The sequence below is a fragment of the Amblyraja radiata genome, chromosome 25, assembly GCF_010909765.2.
Source record: "Amblyraja radiata isolate CabotCenter1 chromosome 25, sAmbRad1.1.pri, whole genome shotgun sequence".
NCBI lineage: Eukaryota > Metazoa > Chordata > Chondrichthyes > Rajiformes > Rajidae > Amblyraja > Amblyraja radiata.
The window spans coordinates 30,232,152-30,253,180 of NC_045980.1; the positions used below are offsets into that span (position 1 = coordinate 30,232,152).

Genomic DNA, 21,029 nt, shown 5'->3' on the forward strand with positions numbered 1-21,029 from the left:
TAGGGACAATTTACAGTTAATCTGTGGGAGTAAACCAGAGCACCCGGAGAAAACACGCTACCAAAGGGAGAATGTGCAAACTCCGTACAGACAGCAACTGGCGTTGTAAGGCAGCAACTCTACCGCTGCACCACATTGCTGTCTGTAAAGTAACCGCTTGAACAGGGACTCGAACCCTGGACCCTCAGATTAAAAGTCTGGTGCTCTACCGACTGAGCTATCCGGCCCTGAAGTTATTCAAACAAGAAAGAGACAGTCCAAGGGCGGAAGGATCAAATGTTGATTTATTTTTTATCTAACAGAAAGTTCGTCGCCCCTGCAAAGGCCAACTGAGAACCGGAGAGTATTTACCACCGAAGTATGCTCTCGAGCTGCTGATCATCTATGCATGCGAGAGCGCTGAGAAGGGAGTAAATTTCAACACCGCGGAAGGATTTCGCACCGTTCTGGAACTGATTGTCCAGTACAAAGACCTTTGGATATTTTGGACCACAAACTACAACTTTGACTCTGACAACATTGGCAGATTTCTGAAAAACAAACTTAAAGAACCTAAGTAAGTGATGTTCAAACCATAATTGCCCTTTCTGGAATTCTAGAATCAACACAGCAAGAGGGTTTCGGCCCGAAACGTTGCATATTTCCTTCGCTCCATAGATGCTGCTGCACTCGCTGAGTTTCTCCAGCACTTTTGTCTACCTTCGATTTTCCAGCATCTGCAGTTCCTTCTTAAACACAGCACAGTGAAAGGTTATTTGAAATGGGAAGGAAACATAGAAACATAGAAAATAGGTGCAGGAGTAGGCCATTCGGCCCTTCGAGCCTGCACCGCCATTCAATATGATCATGGCTGATCATCCAACTCAGTATCCTGTACCTGCCTTCTCTCCATACCCCCTGATCCCGTTAGCCACAAGGGCCACATCTAACTCCCTCTTAAATATAGCCAATTAACTTGCCTCAACTACCTTCTGCGGGAGAGAATTCCACAGATTCACCACTCTCTGTGTGAAAAAAGTTTTCCTCATCTCGGTCCTAAAAGATTTCCCCCTTATCCTTAAACTGTGACCCCTTGTTCTGGAACTGCAGAGGCTGGTTTATACCAAAGATAGGAACTAGAGCACCCGGTGAAAACTCATGCAGGTCAAGGGGAGATCGTACAAACTCTGTACACACGGTACCCGTAGTCGGGATCAAACCTGTGTATCTGGCGCTGTAAAGCAGCAACTCTACCGCTGCACCACCAGATGTCCTCAGTATTTAGTCTACTAGGGTACAGAAGGTCAGGAGGCAACAAGGAATCGATGAAAGGATAAGCAGCCTTAAAGGTTTGCTCAATCTCTTTTTTTAACTTTTAATATATCTTCTTTTTCTTTTTCTCTTTTACTTTTTCTAGGGCCTGCTTCTTAACTCTTTTTCGAATTTTTCGTTTCTAAGGGTCTCTTTTGATCACTCTTTCACACACTATCCTATTTAACTCTCTTTACTTTTCTTCTTTTTAAAGTTTAAAATGTGAAGTGGTACAGGAAATGTATTATGTTATTTTTGGCTTATATTATTGTAATGTACACTACTTCTAATAAATTTAAAAAAAATAAAAAAAAGATTTGCTCAAGGGATAATTCCCAAAGGATTCTGTGGTGTACAGAACGAGCTAGTAAAACTGTGTTTGGCTGCTGATTCTTATGTGTTTGAACCCTTAGGCCAATGATCCTTGACCCCGCAGATCCAACAAATAACGTTGCTGCAGCGAGATGGGATCTAGTGGCAGAAGAGGCCAAGATATGTTTACAGCAGAACTGTGTGAAAAATGTCAACTCCTGGAATGTTAAGGTAAAATATCACAGGGAACATGCAATGGCATTGGTATCGGTTTAGTATTGCCACATGTATCGAGATAACGGTGAAAAGCTTTTGTTTGCATTGCACTTCCAGAGACAAAGTTCAATGCCTGCAATGAGGTGGGTTGGAAGATTATGACTGCACCCTAGCTTATGGGAGGAACATTTAAGAAGCATTTACCTATCTTTAAGAAACATTTAGACAGGTACATGGATAGGACAGGTTTAGAGGGATATGGGCCAAATGCAGGTAGGTGGGACTTGTGTAAATGGGAACTGTTGGCTGATGTGGGCAAGTTAGGCCGAAGGGCCTTATTGTCATCATTGAACTTTATCTCTGGAGGTGCAATGCTACAGAATTCTGCAGTTCAATATTTTTCTCTTTGCTCTGCCTATTGTACGTTTGATTGACTCTATGAATGTTCAGAATTCTGATAACAGAGGGGAAGAAGCTGGTTCTGAGTCTGGTGGTACGTGCTTTCAATTTTTTGTATCTTCTGCCCGATGGGATTGGGGAGAAGAGGGAATGACTGGGGTGGGAAAGGTCCTTGGGAGACACCATGAAGTTAGATTTCTCTCATGATTTTGTACACTAACGTAGACTAATTGGTATTTTGAGTTTCAGTTTTCAGAGATACAGAATGGAAACAGGCCATTCAGCCCATCGAGTCCACGCCGACCATCGATCACTTCAGTTCCATGTTCTAACCCACGTTCGCATCCACTCCTTACACACTAGTGACTATTTACAGAAGCCAATTAACCAACAAACCCGCAGAAGATACAGAAGGTTGAAAGCGTGCACCACCAGACTCAGGAACAGCTTCTTCCCCTCTGTTATCTTCTTCTTCTTCTTCTTCTTCTACCATATGGCGTGCACAGCCTAAAGTTGTAGGACAACTTGTTCTATTTGATGTTATTTGATTGTGCACGCCGGGTTGATTGCATTCGTCGAAACAGGGCGGACCACGTGAAGGTTGCAATCTTCCACCCCCCCTCTGTTATCAGGCTTGTGAACAGTCGTTCACTCTGTTCACCTTCACCCCATTGTAGACACAGTCTATGGACTTTCCCAGAGGAGGAGTTGAGGCAGGTACAATCACACCATTTAAAAGATATTTGGAAAGACATTGCATGGATCGGAAAGGTTTAGAGGAATATGGGCCAAACACAGGCTGGTGGGATTAGCGTAAATGGGGCATATTCAATGGTCTGGGCTTTTAATGAATGGTGAATTGAGGCCACACCCATTACCATCGCTCCCTGATTAATCCAGGCGGAAAGGTGCCGTTTAAGTTGGCTCCTATTCTGTGCATCTGCCCAATCTATTCCTCTCATGATCTCCCCTCATTCTCCTGCGCTCCAAAGAATAAATCTCGTGTTCCAAGTGCACCCGATGATGCCCAAAAGAATGGGTGTCCACAATCTCACTCTCTTGTTATGTGTCTTGTCCAAAATGAAAAGGAACTACATTTTATTTATTGACATTTTTGCTTGTGTTCCTCAGCCAGTGATGACATTTGAAATCACTGTGACCAGCCTGGATGGTAAATCGTTACTACTAACGGCCAACATTAATCTCAAGGTCTCTGAGATCAAACGTAACATTGATCAAAATTGGACCATTCCAGTCTCCCAGCAACGCCTGGTATTCAATGGCACCATTTTGGATGATGGCAAAACCTTGTTGGATTCCAGCATCTTCTTTGATGCAACGGTCAAGCTACTCATGCTAAACACAATGGATATATTTGTCAATTACAATGGGCGTAATCTGACAATTCAGGTTTCACCAAGCGACAAGGTTTCAAGTTTAAAAAATGAAATTGAATCTCGGACACACGTCCAACCAAGGCAGTACTACTTGACCTTTCAATCTCATCAACTTGAAGATGAACGTACACTGCAATCTTACGGCATTAAGAAACTTTCTACCATCATGGTCAACCTGCGACTGCGTGGTGGCAACGAACTCCAATGTTTTAATGCAGAGAATCATAGTTAAACAGTCTGAAAATCAGTAGCAATGCGAAAGACTTTAAATTAAGTTATCATTGAGGGGTAATTATCTGGGGTGAATCGGAATTAACTATCACTGGCGACAGACAAGCGGCGGACTCTGCTTTTAACAGTCACATGTTCTGTATTGTGTTCTTTCTACTGGAACATTTTCCCACCACCTGTTCATCCAGGCGATCTTATGTGACCAATACCACAAATGGAACTGGGGTGATTCAGCATGTTCATCCCACATGAGGGGCAACAGATAAGGTTGTTCGGTGATTTGATACTTAGTCGGCAACAGATAGGTGGGGACACTCGTGTACAGCCTAGGTTGTGTTCAGAACAAAGCATTTGACTGTACCGAGGCACCCTACCCTAGATAGGTACATGTAACAATAAAGTATCGTTCATTCATTCATACATTCATTCATGCAGTCTCAGTGCACATTCCCCACACCCCTCAGTCCTCAACAAACATGCTCAATAGTCAGCTCTTTATCTGGGCATTTTTAACTCCATTTACAACCTTCACCTTGTACACACACTTACAATGTTCAAATGACAATGTGGACGCCCACAGCTACTGATTTTCAAACTATTTGACAATTAATGCAGATTTTTCGGTGGTTTTGTGCTCTAAGGATCATAAAGGAATTCACTTGATTGATTGATTGATTGATTATACCTTTAATAATCCTTTACAGGAAATTACAGTGCCACGACAGCTTCAAGACAGACATAACACCACACATTTCCTCAAATAGCTTCCATACTTAACAAGTTAAAATACAAGTTAAAATACAAGTTAAAATACAATTAATGAAAAAAAAGTGCAGTTATTTTTGGGCATTATATAACCTTATAGCAGCTGGTATACAAGACTTCCTAGAAGACGGTAGCCTAGTCTAGCTGCCAGGAAAGTTGCTCTACTTTAATTCTGCATTTCGTTGTCTCTGTACTGTACACTGACAATGACAATTAAAGTTGAATCTGAATTCAATTAAATGCCAATCTTTGTGTAATTCACCATGGATAAATAAAAGCTGTAACAATGTTTGAAAGATTACCTGGTTAATTTCTTCAATCAGAGTTCTTATATTAACTTGTGTCCTTTATCTGTTATGAGTTACTTGGTGCCGAATACTTGTCCGTTAAGTTCTGCACTTCCACTGCAGTTAATATGGAAGGGGGATTCATACATGATGGGAGTTGATTCAGCTCATCATGTTGGTGGAACAAGAAGCAAGAGAAGTTGACAACAGTGAAACCACTGAGATCACATGTATTGAACTGATAATCACCCAACAACCCCTGTGTACGGTCCCCACGTCTGCATGCTGAACATTGCTCCCAGGTTCATTGGCTTCTGTAAATGGCCCTTTAGTGTGTAGGATGTGAAAGTGGGATAACATAGAGCTAATATACGGGTGATCGTTGGTCGGCACGGATGCAATGGGCCAAAGGGCCTGTTTGAACACCATTGCTAAAACTAAACCAAAGCCCATAAGCGAGGTTGTAACCTCTGTGACTTGCTTGTATTTATTTCGTAACGAGGTAAATGCTATTTTACCTTTTGTCGCTATCTGAAAATGAGTCAATTTAGTCTAAGAGCCGACACAGTTATTTTTACAACTTTTCCACATCGCAGTAAAACCATCCATCGCACATTCACACAAGCACGGCCAGGGTGTCTCTGATTTGAACAGCTACTTAAAGACCATGAGAGGTCAAGGGATCTGGAATCCCCAAATCTCTTGAATTAGCTCCCTCACATTGAAGCAGACAGACTGGAGTGGAAAATGATTACCTTCTCCCCTTTCCTCCCAAGAACAGCTTCTGTCCTGCAAAATTGGTGTTGTGGGCCCAACTATGTATTTATTCCCATAAGGATTCAAAGCACTAGAGTAACCCAGCAGGTCAGGATCTCTGGAGAACATGGATTGGAGATGTTTCAGGTCGAGACCCTTCTGGTCTCATTATTCCCATGGTGTGGGTGTGAACGACTAGATCAACATTTAAGCACTATTCAAGATTGCTCTTGTACTGAGGGGTTTGTAGAACCATCACAGTGCACAGCTGGAAGTCAAAACTATAACATTATTTGAGGCACAGAGAGGGTAGACAGGCAAAACCTTTTTTCCAGGATGAAACTAGGGAGAGATGGAAATCCAGGATGCAATGGTCCATCTCAGGGTTCATCCTGAGCAAGTGTAACTAAATTGTCAGAGGTTGAGAGACAGTCAGAGGACTGTCAGATCAGTGGACTATTCATACACAAACATTCTGAGCCATAGCCTCAGTGTAAAAGGATGTATCTTTAGAAATTTGATGATGAAGAATTTCTTTAGTCAGGAGGTGGGGAATCTGGAATTCATTGCCAAAGACGGCTGTGGAGGCCAAGTCAATGGGGATTTTTTTAAGGTGGAGATTGTCAGATTCTTGAGTAGTTTGGGTTGTCAGGGGTTATGCGGTGAAGGCAGGTACATGGGGCTGAGAGGGAAAGATAGATCAGCCATGATTGAATGGTGGGGTAGACTTGATGGCAGACACAAAATGCTGGAGTAACTCAGCGGGACAGGCAGCATCTATGGAGAGAATGGGTGACGTTTTGGGTCAGACCCTTCTTCAGACTGACAAACGCTTTAACTTGATAACTATTTCTTTGTCCTGCCCCCACCGGTCTTCCAGTTTTTTACCTTTCGCGTCTGTTTCTGTAAATAGACAGCACCTGCAGTTCCTTGTGTCCTCACTTAAAACTTATTTTCACCATCGGCCAGTTTTGACAAAGATCCTACTGAATAGTCAACGCTGTTTCTCTTGTTGCACTTGCCGCCTGGCCTGACGATAGTTGTCGCTGACGTTTGAGTTCCTGAAGTTGATGTTGACTTGTTATTTGCATCGTCACACACGGAAATAGAAACTCGAAACTTACCCCGATGACGGGGAAATGGAAACCAAGTTATCAAACGCTGGCAGGTCAGGCAGGGACACTGTTGACTTTAGCTCAAAATGAGGGAGACTCTTGACTTGATCTAAGTAAACGTTTGTCCTCCACTCCTCCGAACCTTAGTCAATTTATAGATTATCCCCGGGTTCTTAATTTATAATAAACAATGAAAGGACTGTTTTTTTCCTCTTGTCTGAATTGTGTTGTGTGACCGTCTACAGAGAGGGGGCTCCACACTCTGGGCGAGGTTGCTCCCTGGGCTTTGAAAGGGAGTTTTTTGTTTAATGTTTATTTTCACCGTTAATATCAAACAGAACACGGGGGATTCCTGTTTCAGAGTCAACCTGGAACCATTCTCTGGGGGGAGGGGCAGGAAGGAAGTTTACACCGAAGATAAAACTAATTGCTCCACAGACACAAAATGCTGGAGCAACTCAGTGGGTCAGGCAGCATCTGGTGAAAAGACTGTCTGAAGAAGGGTCTCGACCAGAGAACGTCACCCATTCCTTCTCTCCGGAGATGCTGCCTGACCCGCTGAGTTACTCCAGCTTTTTGTGTCTAGCTTCCGTATCACTTATTGCTTGGTGGAAGAAACGGTGAGCTGTGAAGACAGACATACAGGTTGATCGACGGGAAGAGAGAGAGTGGGCTGGATGTTTGGGACAACGAAACACAAAGCGCTGGAGTAACTCAGCAGGTCAAGCAGCATCTCTGGTGAAAAAGGGCAGACCCGACCTAAAACGTCACCCCTTCCTTCTCTCCAGGGATGCTGCCTGGTCAGCTGAGTTACTCCAGCACTTTGTGTCTACCTTTGGGATAAAGCAACACCTGCAGTTCCTTGTTTCTACAGCATGCCAGAGGAGTCCTGCTGCAAAGGGACGCCAACCTTACCAAGTGGTAACTGGGGCATGTGGTTTTGTAAGAAAAGAAACGGAGCAATTAGTTTTATGTAGAAACAAGGAACTGCAGATGCTGGTTTACACAGAGGGACACAAAGTGCTAGAGTTACTCAGTGGGTCAGGCAGCATCTCCGGAGAACATGGATAGGTGACGTTTCGGCTCAGCTTCTCTACCCCTCCTCACCAACTCCAATCTCGCCCCCTCTGAACACACGGCCCCCCACTCACTTAGCGACACTGGCATTAAACCCGCCGACAAGGGAGGTGCCGTTGTAGTCTGGTGGGTTGACCTCTACTGTGTCGAGGCCAGGCGCCAACTCTCGACACCTCCTCGTACCCACCCCTCGACCCTGACCCCACAGACCAGCACCAGGCCGTGGAAGGAGTGGATGAGAAAGTGGGATAACATAGATCTAGTGTGAACGGATGATCGATGGTTGGCGTGGACTCGATGGGCCGAAGGGCCTACGAAGTGGGCGCGTGTGCGCATGTGCGAAGTGTTTCGGACGGGAAAGGCCTGCGGAATCAGCCGTGTTTGCCAGACGTTGCTGAGTTTATGTATTCAAGAAATAAGTTGCCTAAAGCTTAAATAAAGTGAAATAAATTACGAGTAGTGTCAAGTTTAATTTGCCTCACAACGGCCTATTTACATGCTGTATCTTTAAACCAAAAGAGGTGCAGCGGGTAGAGTTGCTGCCTTACAGAAGCAATGTTACAACATTTTGAGATTTAAAAAATCACGTCTGTAATTTATCCCATCAGATAAAGCATAAAAAGAAGTTTAATTTGTCACCTAATTCACTTTCATGTCTTCAGTATTAAAAAAGTTATGGCCATTTTCATACTCGGAAATTAGCATCTTGTTCCCTATTGCTTTTCCATTGACTTAACACAAAAGCTGTGATCGAGGACAGTCAAATGGCCATAACTTTCTCAAAAATTGCAGCTCCGCTGAAGGTAAGTATTGTAACATACCTACTCACAGTGCCAGAGACTGAGGTTTAATCCTGACTGCGTGCGCTTGTCTGTGGGGAGTTTGCAAGTTCTCCCTGTGACCTGCGTGGGTTTTCTCCCCGGATCTCCGGTTTCCTCCCACACTCTAAAGGCGTACAGGTTTGTATGTTAATTGTCTTGGTATAATTGTAAATCGTCCGTAATGTGTGTAGGATAACATTAATGTGTGTGGATCGTGGGTCAGCACGGACTTGGTGGGCCGAAGGGCCTGTTTACGCACTGTATCTCTAAACAAAACACCAAATGCCTGCACCAAAACATAAATAATTAAAGCCGGTTAGCCATTCACTGGAAGATTCCAGCGGAGGCAGATTAAAAGATGTATAATGTGTCTGGAATGTTGAGCACACTGAATCTTTGTTTAGTTTTATTGAGTTTATTGTCATGTGTACCAAGGTACAGTGAAAAGCTTTTGTTACTAGCTGACCAGTCAGCGGAAAGACAATACATGATTGCAAACGAGCCATCCACAGTGTACAGGTATAGGAAAAAGGGAATAATGTTTAGTGCAAGATAAAGTCCAGGCAAGTCCAATTAAAGATAGTCCGTAGGTCTCCAATGAGGTAGATGGAAGCTCTGGACCGCTCTCAACTTGTTGATAGGATGGTTCAGTTGCTTAATCACAGCTGGGATGAAACTGTCCCTGAACCTGGAGGTGTGCGTTTTCAGGGACAGTTTCAGGGAGTGGCTGGGCTGTGACTCATCTTTGATTATGCTGGTGGCCTTGCCGAGGCAGCGTGAGGTGTATCAGTGGACTCAATGAATCAAAGGGCCTGTTTCTATGCTGTATCTCTAAAGTCTTAAGTCTAGAAACATCCTCTCCACATCCACTCTATCTAGGCCTTTCATTAGTCAGTAGATGTCAATGAGATCTCACTACATCCTTCTAAACTGCAGCGAGTAAAGGCCCAGTACCGTCAAATAATCCTCAAACATCAACCCAATCAACCTCCTCTGGACCCTCTCCAATGCCAGCACTTCCTTCCTCAGATATGAAGCCCAAAACTGCTCACAATATTCCAAATGTCATCTGACCAGCACCTTATAAAGCCTTAGCATTACATCCTTGCTTTTATATTCTAGTCCCCTCAAAATGAATGTTCCGCTTTCCTCCCTCGCTCCAAAGACGTACAGGTTTTTGTAGGTTAATTTGCTTGGTATAATTGTAAATTGTCCCTAGTGTGTGTAGGAGAGTGTAAGTGTGTGGGGATCGCTGGTCGGTGCAGACTCGGTGGGCCGAAGGGCCTGTTTCCGTGCTGTATCACAAAACTAAACTAAGCTGAACAGTGTGGCGACTCTTTGCATACTTGTGCAGGCAAAATGATGAATCTCAGTGGGACTGGGACATGCCACATGTGATAATAGTATCCTTCATTCATTCATATTTGACCTTCTCCCCGTGACCGCGTGGCCTTTCTCTGGGTGCTCAGGTTTCCACCCTCACTCCAAAGACGTATAATTGTAAATTGTCCCTAGAGTGTGTAGGAGAGGGCTAGTGTGCGGAGTGACCGCTGGTCGGTACGGACTCGGTGGGCCCAAGGGCCTGTTTCCGCTCTGTATCACAACACTAAACTAAACCATAACATTGCCTCCACGGATGCTGCTTGACCCACTGATCTCTTCCAGTAGCTTGTTTTAGTTTTGCTGGCATCAAAGCCATTCTCTGCCCTTCCACGTTTGTCATCATGAGTCAGCCGCAGCTGGGCTGTTACTTCTGACAGATGTCACACTCCTGAATCGAAACTCAGGCAGAACACAAGTGAATAGAAACTAACGGCGATTAAAAACAAACTTCCCTGTTGGGCTCATTTCCACCAGGAAACAAAGCCTGTGCACAGTGAAGGTGAGTTGTCTTTAATTCGTGGCATTATATAGATATATATTTAAGTTCATACATTTAGTTCATTGGCGTTGCCTGAATTTGCACCGAGGTGCCGCCTCTCCGGGTCCGTCCTCAGACCGAGAGAAGGACGAGACGAGGCGAGAGAAGCCCGGAGAGAGCATTGGCAGAGCGGCAGAGAGTCGCTGCCGACACCGGCACCGAGCGCTCAATGTCCCGCCGCTGCTCCGGACCAAGCCGCCAAAACAACCGCAGCCGCTCAAAGTCATTATTGTTTATTTGTACTAACACCGCGGTTATTAATAGCGAACTTATCACGGTTCATAGTCACAGAGTGATACAGCGTAGAAACTGGCCCTTCGGCACAACTTGCCCACACCGGCCATCATGTCCCATCTACACTAGTGCCACCTGCCCGTGTCTGGCCTATGTCCATCTAAACCTGTCCTATCCATGTACCTGTCTGTTTCTTAAACGCCATGATAGTCACTGCCTCAACTACATCCTGTGGCAGCTCGTTCCATACACCCACCTGTGTTAAAAAGCTACCCCTCAGATTCCTTATGAATCTTTTCCCCTTTATTCGGAGGCTGTGGCCTCTGGTTCTTGCTATAGTCCCTTGTCCAGCGCCCACCACCGCCATACGAAAGATTTAATAGGAATCTAAGGGGTAACTTTGGGTGTTTGGAGCAAGTTGCAGGAGGAGGTAGTTGAGGCAGGTACTGTCACTACGTTTAAGAAACATGTAGACAAGTTCATGGATAGAACAGGTTTAGAGGGATATGGGCCAAACGCAGGGAGGTGGCACTAGTGTAGATGGGCATGTTGGTCGGTGTGGGCAAGCTGGGCCGAATGGCCAGTTTCCACGCTGTATCACTCTGTGACTGGAAACATCGGCAATCCATTCTCCCCGCAGATGCTGCCTGACCTGTTGAGTTCTTCCAGCATGGTATTGACTCTGTAAACTGAATGATCTCATTTCACACATTAAGGATTTTGTGATTCTCTTCAGAGCTCCTATCCAGTTAACTTTGCTGAATTCTATCTTTTCCTTTATTACAGAAAAGAATTATGGATTTGTATCAAACACAAGCCTGCACTCTGGACACATTTATTTGCTTACAGCTCCAACCTGATAAAGATTTTTTGAGACTAGTGGCTGAGACCATTGACAAGATTTGTACCTTCTTAAAGGAACAATGTCCCTATAAAATCAGTAAAACCGTGAAGGTGAGGTGACACAATTGTACACTGAATGGAAATAGGCAATGGTACAGAAAATAGGCACGAAGTGCTGGAGTAACTCAGCATCTCTGGAGAGAAGGAATGCATGACGTTTCGGGTCGAGACCCTTCTTCAGACTGAGATTCAGGGGACAGGGAGACAGAAATAAGGAAGGCTAAGGTGGTAAGGGTAAGGGTGAGACATCAAAAGAGGTGCAGCTGAAGGAAAATGTAGAATAGACCATTGTTAGCTAGGAGATGGTGACAACAAAGTAAACAGATAAAATGTAATCGGGGACAGTCATACTGGTTGGAGAACTGGGAAGGGGGAGGGATGGAGAGAGAAGGAAAGCAATGAACTTAGAGAAGACAATATTCATATCGTTGGGGTGTAAGTTGCCCTAGAGAAATATCAAGTGCTGTTCCTCCAATTTGTGCTGGGCCTCACAGACAATGGGGGGGAGGCCCAGGACAGAAAGGTCAGTGTGTGAATGGGAGGGGGAGTTAAAGTGTTTACAGATGATCAGGTGGGTTTAGGCGGACTGAGCGGGGGTGTTCAGCAAAACGATCGCCGAGCCCGCGCTTGGTCTCACCGATGTATCGGAGTCCACACCTGGAACAGCCGATGCAGTAGATTATGGTAAACAAAGAGGGTCCCAGTATCACTGGTGCGTGTGTGAGTTCTACAATCTTAACCAAAGACCAGAACTGCTTAAAAAGTGTCTTTCTCCCGGTTGTGTGGTGGAGGTGAGGAGGTATGAGAGAGAATTGTGATCATTTCAAAGTTGGCGCGGCTGGTAGAGCTGCTGTGTCGCATCGCAGTCACTGAGACCCGAGTTTGATCCTGACCTCGGGTGCTGTCTGTGTGTGGAGTTTGCACGTTCACACTGTGACTGCATGGATTTCCCACGTGCCCCGGTTGCCAGAGACCCAGGTTCGATCCTGACGTTGGTTGTTGTCTGTACGGAGTTTGTACCTTCTCCCCGTGATCGCGTGGGTTTTCTCCGGGTGCTCCGGTTTCCTCCCGCACTGCAAAGAGATACGTGCTATATCTCTAAACGAAACAAAAACTAAAAATCATTTATTGAAAAGGTTGTATTGTTGTTTTGCCTCATCTTGTAGGGTGGCTCCCTTGGAAAAGGAACAGCTGTAAAAAATGGCTCTGATGCGGATTTGGTTGTCTTTCTCAACCACTTCAAGTGTTTTGATGACCAAAAGAAAAACCGGGCTGAAATTTTGAGCAACATTCGTGAACTGTTGTTGAAATATGAGAAAAACATTGGACGTCAGATCAAAATGTCACAGCCCAGAATAATTCCTGCTTTGTCTTCTCCTCGCTCGCTGAACCTCCTGTTTAAATCCACAGAATCGTCTGATTTTGTTGAGGTCGATGTTCTCCCTGCATTTGATGCCTTAGGTATGAGGCTTTGAACACATTGAAAATAAGCGGTTCAATGCAAAATATGATATTCTTTTGATTACATAAAAGGACAACTTTCATTTATAGTGATTTCTCTCTTGAGTTTGCAAGAAAGTCCCAAATAGTTTCTTTACAGTGTAGACAACATTATAATACATGCGTAGAATTATCGAATATATGAGCAATAGAGGTCCTTCTGCAGTTGTACAGAGCCCTAGTGAGACCACACCTGGAGTATTGTGTGCAGTTTTGGTCCCTTAATTTGCTGGTTAATTCCTGGGATGGCGGGACTGTCATATGCTGAGAGAATGGAGCAGCTGGGCTTGTACACTCTGGAGTTTAGAAGGATGAGAGGGTATCTCATTGAAACATATAAGATTGTTAAGGGTTTGGACACGCTAGAGGCAGGAAACATGTTCCCAATGTTGGGGGAGTCCAGAACCAGGGGCCACAGTTTAAGAATAAGGCCATGATCATATTGAATGGCGGTGCAGGCTCGAAGGGCCGAATGGCCTACCCCTACACCCATTTTCTATGTTTCTATGAAATACCATAGATGGATGCTCCCAAGGTTTCCTAATGTTTATATATCGTTTCTTCAATGACAAACAACATAGTAAGTTTAATATTACATCAATTGTCAGTATCTAAGCAATAAAAGGTCACTTTTTTGTCCTGAAGGTCCACTGACATCGACTGGCGTGAAGAATCAGGTCTATGAAGGTCTCATTGCTACCGGAGAACGTGGGGGAGAATTCTCGACATGCTTCACCGAACTCCAGAGGGACTTTATAAAGACACGACCCACTAAACTGAAAGGCCTTATCCGACTTGTGAAGTATTGGTATACTGAGGTATATTTGGAGACTGCTTCTGAAATTGTTCTATGATGAGGTGTTTACTGCTATATAAGTTGAATTGCTTTTGGAAGAGGGCAAGTGCAGATCAAATCACATTGTTGTGGTACATTTGTCCATGTCAGGTACCAATAAATTAATCTTGTTAGTCCTATACCCCTGCTGTTCCCTATAGCCCTGTAAATGATTCTCTCTCAAGTCGCCATCCAGCCCCACTATGCATTCACCTGATTGTTTCACTATCCCATCCCCCTGTTCCCCTCCCCCTATCCCCTTCCAACCATCCTTCTCTCCGGCTTCTCGTTTCACTCCTCTTCTCTCCTTATCCTACACCCTTTTCATTTCTAGCCTTTGTCCATCCATCTGTCAATTAACCCCCCCCCCCCCCCCCAACTAGTATCCACCCATCACTTGCCAGACTTTGTCCTGCCCCCTCCTCTTTTCCAGCTTTCTCCCCCTACTCTAACCAGACTGAAAAAGAGCCCGAATGCGAAACGTCGTCTATCCATGTCCTCCGGAGATGTTGCCTGACCAGCTGAGTTACTCCAGCACTATGGGTTTTTTCAATGTAAATTAGCATTTGCAGTGCTTTGTGACTTCCTTGTGAAGAAACGGACTCATTCTGTTCCAGCCACCCGTACAAGCAGTGTTTCCAGAATGTAACAAATCTTTGTATAGATTTAACACCTTTGTATAGATTTAACACCTACTAGACCAACTGAGACCCGTTGGGTCCCTGTCACACGGGAGGCCTGGCCCCCCAATGCAACCCTTTCGAACGCAATATTCCACCACTCACCCGTTCCCCCAGCACAATATTCCACCACATAGCCCCTGGTCCTGGAACTAACCAGTATCCATGCTGTATCTCTAAACTAAACTGAACTATGCACCCAAGACCTTAATAATTAATCTCATCCCTTTGTTAAAAGAGACAGTCCAAGGGCAGAAGGTTCAAATGCTGATTTATTTTTATCTAACAGTATGTCCGTCGCCCATATAAATGCAAACTGAGACCCGGAGAGTATTTACCACCAAAGTATGCTCTCGAGCTGCTGATCATCTATGCATGGGAGAGCGCTGAGAAGGGAGTAAATTTCAACACCGCGGAAGGATTTCGCACCGTTCTGGAACTGATTGTCCAGTACGAAGACCTTTGGATATTTTGGACCACAAACTACAACTTTGACTCTTACAGCATTGGCAGATTTCTGAAAAACAAACTTAAAGAACCTAAGTAAGTGACGTTCAAGCCATATTTGCCCTTTCAGGAATTCTAGAATCAACACAGCACAGTGAAAGGTTATTTGAAATGGGAAGGAACTGCAGAGGCTGGTTTATACCAAAGATAGAAACCATAGCACCTGGGGAAAACTCACGCAGGTCACGGGGAGAACGTACAAAACTCCGTACACACGGTACCCGTAGTCGGGATCAAACTTGTGTATCTGGCGCTGTAAAGCAGCAACTCTACCACTGCACCACCAGATGTCCTCAATATTTAGTCTACTAGGGTACAGAAGATCAGGAGGCAACAAGGAATCGATGAAAGGATAAGTAGCCTTAAAGATTTGCTCAAGGGATAATTCCCAAAGGATTCTGTGGTGTACAGAACGAGCTAGTAAAGCTGTGTTTGGCTGCTGATTCTTATGTGTTTGAACCCTTAGGCCTATGATCCTTGACCCCGCAGATCCAACAGGTAACGTTGCTGTAGCGAGATGGGATCTGGTGGCAGAAGTGGCCGAGGAATGTTTACAGCAGAACTGTGTGCAAAATGTCGACTCCTGGGATGTTGAGGTAAAATATCACAGGGAACATGCATTGGCATTGGTATCGGTTTAGTATTTATTGCCACATGTATCGAGATAATGGTGAAAAGCTTGTGTTTGCATGCTTTCCAAATTAAATCAGATACCACCATCAATCAAACCGTACACAAGTACAACAGGCAGAGCACAGCGAAAAATACCAAAGTGCAGAATTCTATGGCATTGCACTTCCAGAGACAAAGTTCAATGCCTGCAATGAGGTGGGTTGGAAGATTAGGACTGCACCCGAGCTTATGGGAGGAACATTTAAGAAGCATTTGCCTATGTTTAAGAAACATTTAGACAGGAACATGGATAGGACATGTTTAGAGGGATATGGGCCAAAAGCAGGTAGGTGGGACTAGTGTAGCTGGGTTATGGGGAGAGAACAGGACAGTGGAACTATCTGAACAACTTGTGCAAACAGCCAGCACAGGCAACAAGAACAGAATAGCTTTGTTTTGGATTATATTTTCAATTATTTATTTATTGAATGACACAGGTTGAAAACAGGCCCTTCGGCCCACCGGGTCCACGCCAACCATTGATCACCCATCACACTAGTTTTATGTCTGGTGGCACATGCTTTCAATTTTTTGTATTTTCTGCCCGATGGGATTGGGGAGAAGTGGAAATGACTGGTATGGGAAAAGTCCTTGGAGACACCATGAAGTTAGATTCCTCTCATGATTTTGTACACTAAAGTAGACTAATTGGTATTTTGAGTGTCAGTTTTTAGAGATACAGAATGGAAACAGGCCATTCAGCCCATCGAGTCCACGCCGACCATCGATCACTTCAGTTCCATGTTCTATCCCACGTCCGCATCCACTCCTTATACACTAGTGACAATTTACAGGAGCCAATTAACCGACAAACCCGCACATCTTTGGAACATGGGAGGGAACCGGAGCACATGGTGGAAACCAATAGACAATAGACAATAGGTGCAGGAGTAGGCCATTCCGCTCTTCGAGCCAGCACCGCCATTCATCGTGATCATGGCTGATCATCCCCAATCAGTACCCTGTTCCTGCCTTCTCCCCATATCCCCCGACTCCGCTATTTTTAAGAGCCCTATCTAGCTCTCTCTTGAAAGTATCCAGAAAACCGGCCTCCAGGCAGAGAATTTCACAGACTCACAACTCTCTGTGTGAAAAAGTGTTTCCTCATCTCCGTTCTAAATGGCTTACCCCTTATTCTTAAATTGTGGCCCCTGGTTCTGGACTCCCCCAACATCGGGAAAATGTTTCCTGCCTCTAGCGTGTCCAATCCTTTAATAATCTTAAATGTTTCAATAAGATCCCCTCTCATCTTTCTAAACTCCAGCGTATACAAGCCCAGCCGCTCCAATCTCTCAGCATATGACAGTCCCGCCATCCCGGGAATTAACCTTGTAAACCTACGCTGCCCTCCCTCACTCCCAAGTGTGTCCTTCCTCAAATTTATGGACCAACTTGAGGAATGCAACACACGGTCACAGGGAGAACGTGCAAACTCCACACACAGAGCATTCATGGTCAGGATCAACGCCGGGTCCCTGGAGCTGTGAGGCAGCAGCTCTACCTGCTGCGCCACTGTGCTGATATCTGTACAGCAAGATTATAGCAGAGCAGAGGGTAACAATCCTTGTTTATGTTTGTGTTTTTACAGCCTGTGAAGAGTGTATGGGTTTCAGTGGATTGCTTGCCATATAATTTGGCTGTCAACCCTTTCTACCCCATTAAACAAATTCAACGAGAAGTTGAGAAACACACTGGAAAATCCAATTGTTACCTGGAATGGAATGGCAACATGCTGCAGGATACACGCACGCTGTCTGATTATGGAATTTTCCATAATGTTACTTTCTTGCTGAAGGAAGACCCCAGTTGGTGCACCGTGCTTTAACAAAAAGATTTGCGCAAGGAATCAATACTGGAGCATTGGAGAGAGATGTCGAAATGGCAATCGCCGCAAATCACTGTAAACATTTTAATCTGAAATGTAATTCCTAATCGTATTTCACAGAATTATCCAACATATTTAACTGCTGATTTTTGGTGTCAAGTTGATTATCACTATTTCTGACTGGAATCTTGTACGGGAGAGGCATTCTCCCTGAAGCAGAGAGGATTAAGGGGGGGACTTGGTAAAAGGGGTGCACATCTGAAAGGGTGAAAGTGAAGGGGGTTGGTAATCAATGCCACTTTAATGTCACCGAATGTACTGAGACACAGATTCATTTTTGTAAACAGATGGCACGGTGGTGCAGCGGTAGAGTTGCTGCCCTACAGCACCAGAGTCCCGGGTTCGATTCTGACCACGGGTGCTGCCTGTACGGAGTTTGTACCGCACGTGCCTTCTCCGGGTGCTCCGGTTTCCTCCCACACTCCAAAGATGTATAGGTTTGTAAGTTGATTGGCTTTGGTAAAAGATTGTAAATGGCTTTGGTCAAAGATTGGCTTTGGTAAAAGATGGTATGTAGGATAGTGCTACTGCACGAGGATAGGTGTTCGGCACAGACTCGATGGGCCAAAGGGCCTGTTTCCGTGTTGTATCTCTTAACCGTAGCTTCAAGTTGAGGGGGAAAGTTAAAAAGGAAATGTGCACCTTTTTTCACACAGAGGATGGTGGGTGCCTGGAACACGCTGCAGGGGATGGTGGTGGAGGATATAGTGTTTAAGAGGGTTTTTAGATAAGCTCATAGATATGGAGGGACATGGAGCAAGTACAGGTAGAAGAGATTAGTTTATGTTGGCGTCATGTTCAGCATGGGCACTGTGGGCTATAATGCCTATTCCTATGCAGTACTGTTCTACACTCCATGCCCGACCTTGGGTGTCTCTTAACGGCCTGTCCCACTTTCACGACCTCTGCCGAGTTTGCCTTTGACTCATACTCGCAGCATGGTCGTCACGAGGACGTAGGCAGGCCGTGATGCTTGTCGTAGGTACTCGTGGCGTCAAGCAGGTCGGGGCGTTTTTCTAGCATGATGAAAAATGTCCACGAGTAAAAAAGGTCGTGAATTAAGTCATGAAAGTGGGACAGGCCCTTTAGATGGAAGAGATTTAAAATCATTTTATCAATGAATGAAATTATTCAGCATGTGGTGGAAATCAAGTGGTACTAAATTTGCAGAGTCCACATACTTGGCTTCAGTATGATGGGCCAAAAAGATTTTATATAATCTCATTTATAATCTATAATTACTGTCCCAAACAACGAATAAAAGATTTGCTAATTATTTAGTGTTGATTTAAACTCTGTTACTGCTGCATTAAATAAAGTCATTTCTATTGCAAAGGCTTTGTTGGAGATTTGTGTCATTCACAGCCTGGGGCCGTGGTGGACGGTAAGAAACGTAATACAAAGAAATAACCAATGGTACCTCGTTCTCGCCTGCCCATCTTTTGCAAATCCATCTGCTCACGCCGGGACTGCCAGACCGTCACAATGTGTTCAACAATCATTGTTTGGTCTAGAATTAGAGAGTGAAACAGCATGGAAACAGGCCCTTCAGCCCAACTTGCCCACGCCCGACCAACATGTCCCATCTACACTAGTCCCCCCTACCAGCATTTGGCCCATAATGTCTCCAAACCTATCCTATACATGTACTTGTCAAAATATTTCTTAAATGTAGCAATAGTACCTGCCTCAGCTACCCCCTCCGTTCCATACACCATTCATCCTTTGCGTAGAAAAGTTACCCCTCAGTTTCCTATTAAATCTTTCCCCCCTCACCTTAAACCTGTGTCCTCTGGTTCTCCATTCCCCTACTCTGGGCCAGAGACTCAATCTCTCATGATTTTAGTGTTCATATATGTTAAAACATGGAGTCACATAGCACAGAAACAGGGCCTTCGGCCCAACTTACCCACGATGACTAAGGTGGCCCATCTACACTAGTCCCACCTGCCCGCGTTTGGCCTATCTCTCTCTAAACCTTTCCTATGCACCTGCCCAAATGACTTTTAAATGTTATTATATTTTCTGTCTCGAACTGCCTCCTCAAGCAGCTTGTTCTATATATCCACTCCCTCTATGTAAAAACATTGTCCCTCAGATTCCTATTAAATCTTTTCCCTCTCACCTTAAACTTGAGGTTCGGGAGAAGAACAAAGGGAAGAGATAAGATTTTTGCCTTCCATCACAGTGAGGAGGTGTTGGAGATTCACTGTGATGGATGTTTGTGTAAATTGTGTTAAGTGTGGGTCTTGTTTTTTTTTTGTAATGTTAAGACTGTAGAAATGCAATTTCGTTCAAACCAAGCTGTTTGAATGACAATAAAAGGCATTCTAACTCCCCTACTCTGGGTAAAAGACTCTGAGAAACTACCCAGTCCATTCCTCTCATGGTCTTCTAAAGTCTTCTTATACAACGTCTATAAGATCACCTCTCATTATCCCACAGTCCTAGCCTGCACAACCTCTCCCCACAGCCCACGCCCTCAGGTCCTGAGAAAGTTCTCTGCACTCTGCACACAAGAGGTTTCATGATGCTCTGTGGCCAACATTTGTTTGCATCATACAGTTCAAATCTTCATAGCCTGGGCTTTTCTCACACTTCGTTTGATCAATAACCACTTCCTTCATTTTAGCTCAGTGATAAAAGAGGAAATTAGCAGCAGGAAGGGGTTTTGTTAAACTTTTTCGTGTCTTATTTACCGTCTCTCAAATGTTTAAATCAAATCCCGTTGATCATCTTCGCTGGAGTAACTCAGTGGGTCAGGCAGCTTCTCTGGAGAGAAGGAATAGGTGAAACCCCTCTTCAGACTGAGAGTCAGTGGAGAGGGAAACTGGAGGTAGCAAATGATACAGAATCTAATTTAAAAAAGGTCTAAAGAGGGTGGAAGGCAAGGGGAGGGTACCAGTAGAGACAGGAGAAGGACCCATCACTGGGTGGTGAGGACTCTTTCCCATAGAAAGAGGCACAGAAGCGGAGGTGACGGAAGAAACGCTCTACATCATGGCAAATCCGATGTACTGCTATGTATCTATTCACACCTCTAATTTCCCTCTCCCCAGACCCTCAGTCTGAAGAAGGGTCCCAACCCGAAACATCACCTATTCCTTTTCACCAGAGGTGCTAGCTGACCCGCTGAGTTACTCCAGCACTTAGTATCTATCTTCGGGTATAAACCAGCACCTGCAGTTGCTTCCTACGCATATATTCTTCCCTCGGCTGCTTAAAC

The 21,029-nt window shown here is 44.7% G+C and overlaps 2 protein-coding genes and 1 non-coding gene across 3 annotated transcripts in view; 2 read left to right on the forward strand and 1 right to left on the reverse strand.

Annotated features, from left to right (window-relative positions):
• LOC116987181 (2'-5'-oligoadenylate synthase-like protein 2) overlaps positions 1-4,049 on the forward strand; it is a 35,927-nt gene extending 31,878 nt beyond the window's left edge. Inside the window, exon 13 of the mRNA XM_033043059.1 lies at positions 3,349-4,049. Within this exon, the coding sequence (XP_032898950.1) occupies positions 3,349-3,846 (498 nt within the window). The 3' untranslated portion in view covers positions 3,847-4,049. The remainder of the gene's footprint in view (positions 1-3,348) is intronic.
• On the reverse strand, positions 155-226 carry trnak-uuu. The gene has a single exon. It is a non-coding gene; the product is annotated as a tRNA-Lys (tRNA).
• Positions 4,050-12,405: 8,356 nt separating the features above from the next.
• LOC116987183 (2'-5'-oligoadenylate synthase 3-like) lies at positions 12,406-17,743 on the forward strand. The gene is made up of 6 exons (XM_033043060.1): positions 12,406-12,444; positions 12,891-13,185; positions 13,870-14,042; positions 15,029-15,282; positions 15,713-15,842; positions 17,507-17,743. The coding sequence occupies exons 1-6, from the start codon at positions 12,406-12,408 to the stop codon at positions 17,741-17,743; spliced, it is 1,128 nt and encodes a 375-aa protein (XP_032898951.1).
• Positions 17,744-21,029: the final 3,286 nt, after the last annotated feature.

Excerpts from the sequence above, each read along its gene's own strand:
- LOC116987183 (XM_033043060.1), top strand. The coding sequence starts at position 12,406 with ATGGTAAACAAAGAGGGTCCCAGTATCACTGGTGCGTGT. Across the intron at positions 14,043-15,028 it reads TGAAGTATTGGTATACTGAG|TATGTCCGTCGCCCATATAA; the intron begins GTATATTTGGAG and ends TTTATCTAACAG. Across the intron at positions 15,283-15,712 it reads AACAAACTTAAAGAACCTAA|GCCTATGATCCTTGACCCCG; the intron begins GTAAGTGACGTT and ends TTGAACCCTTAG.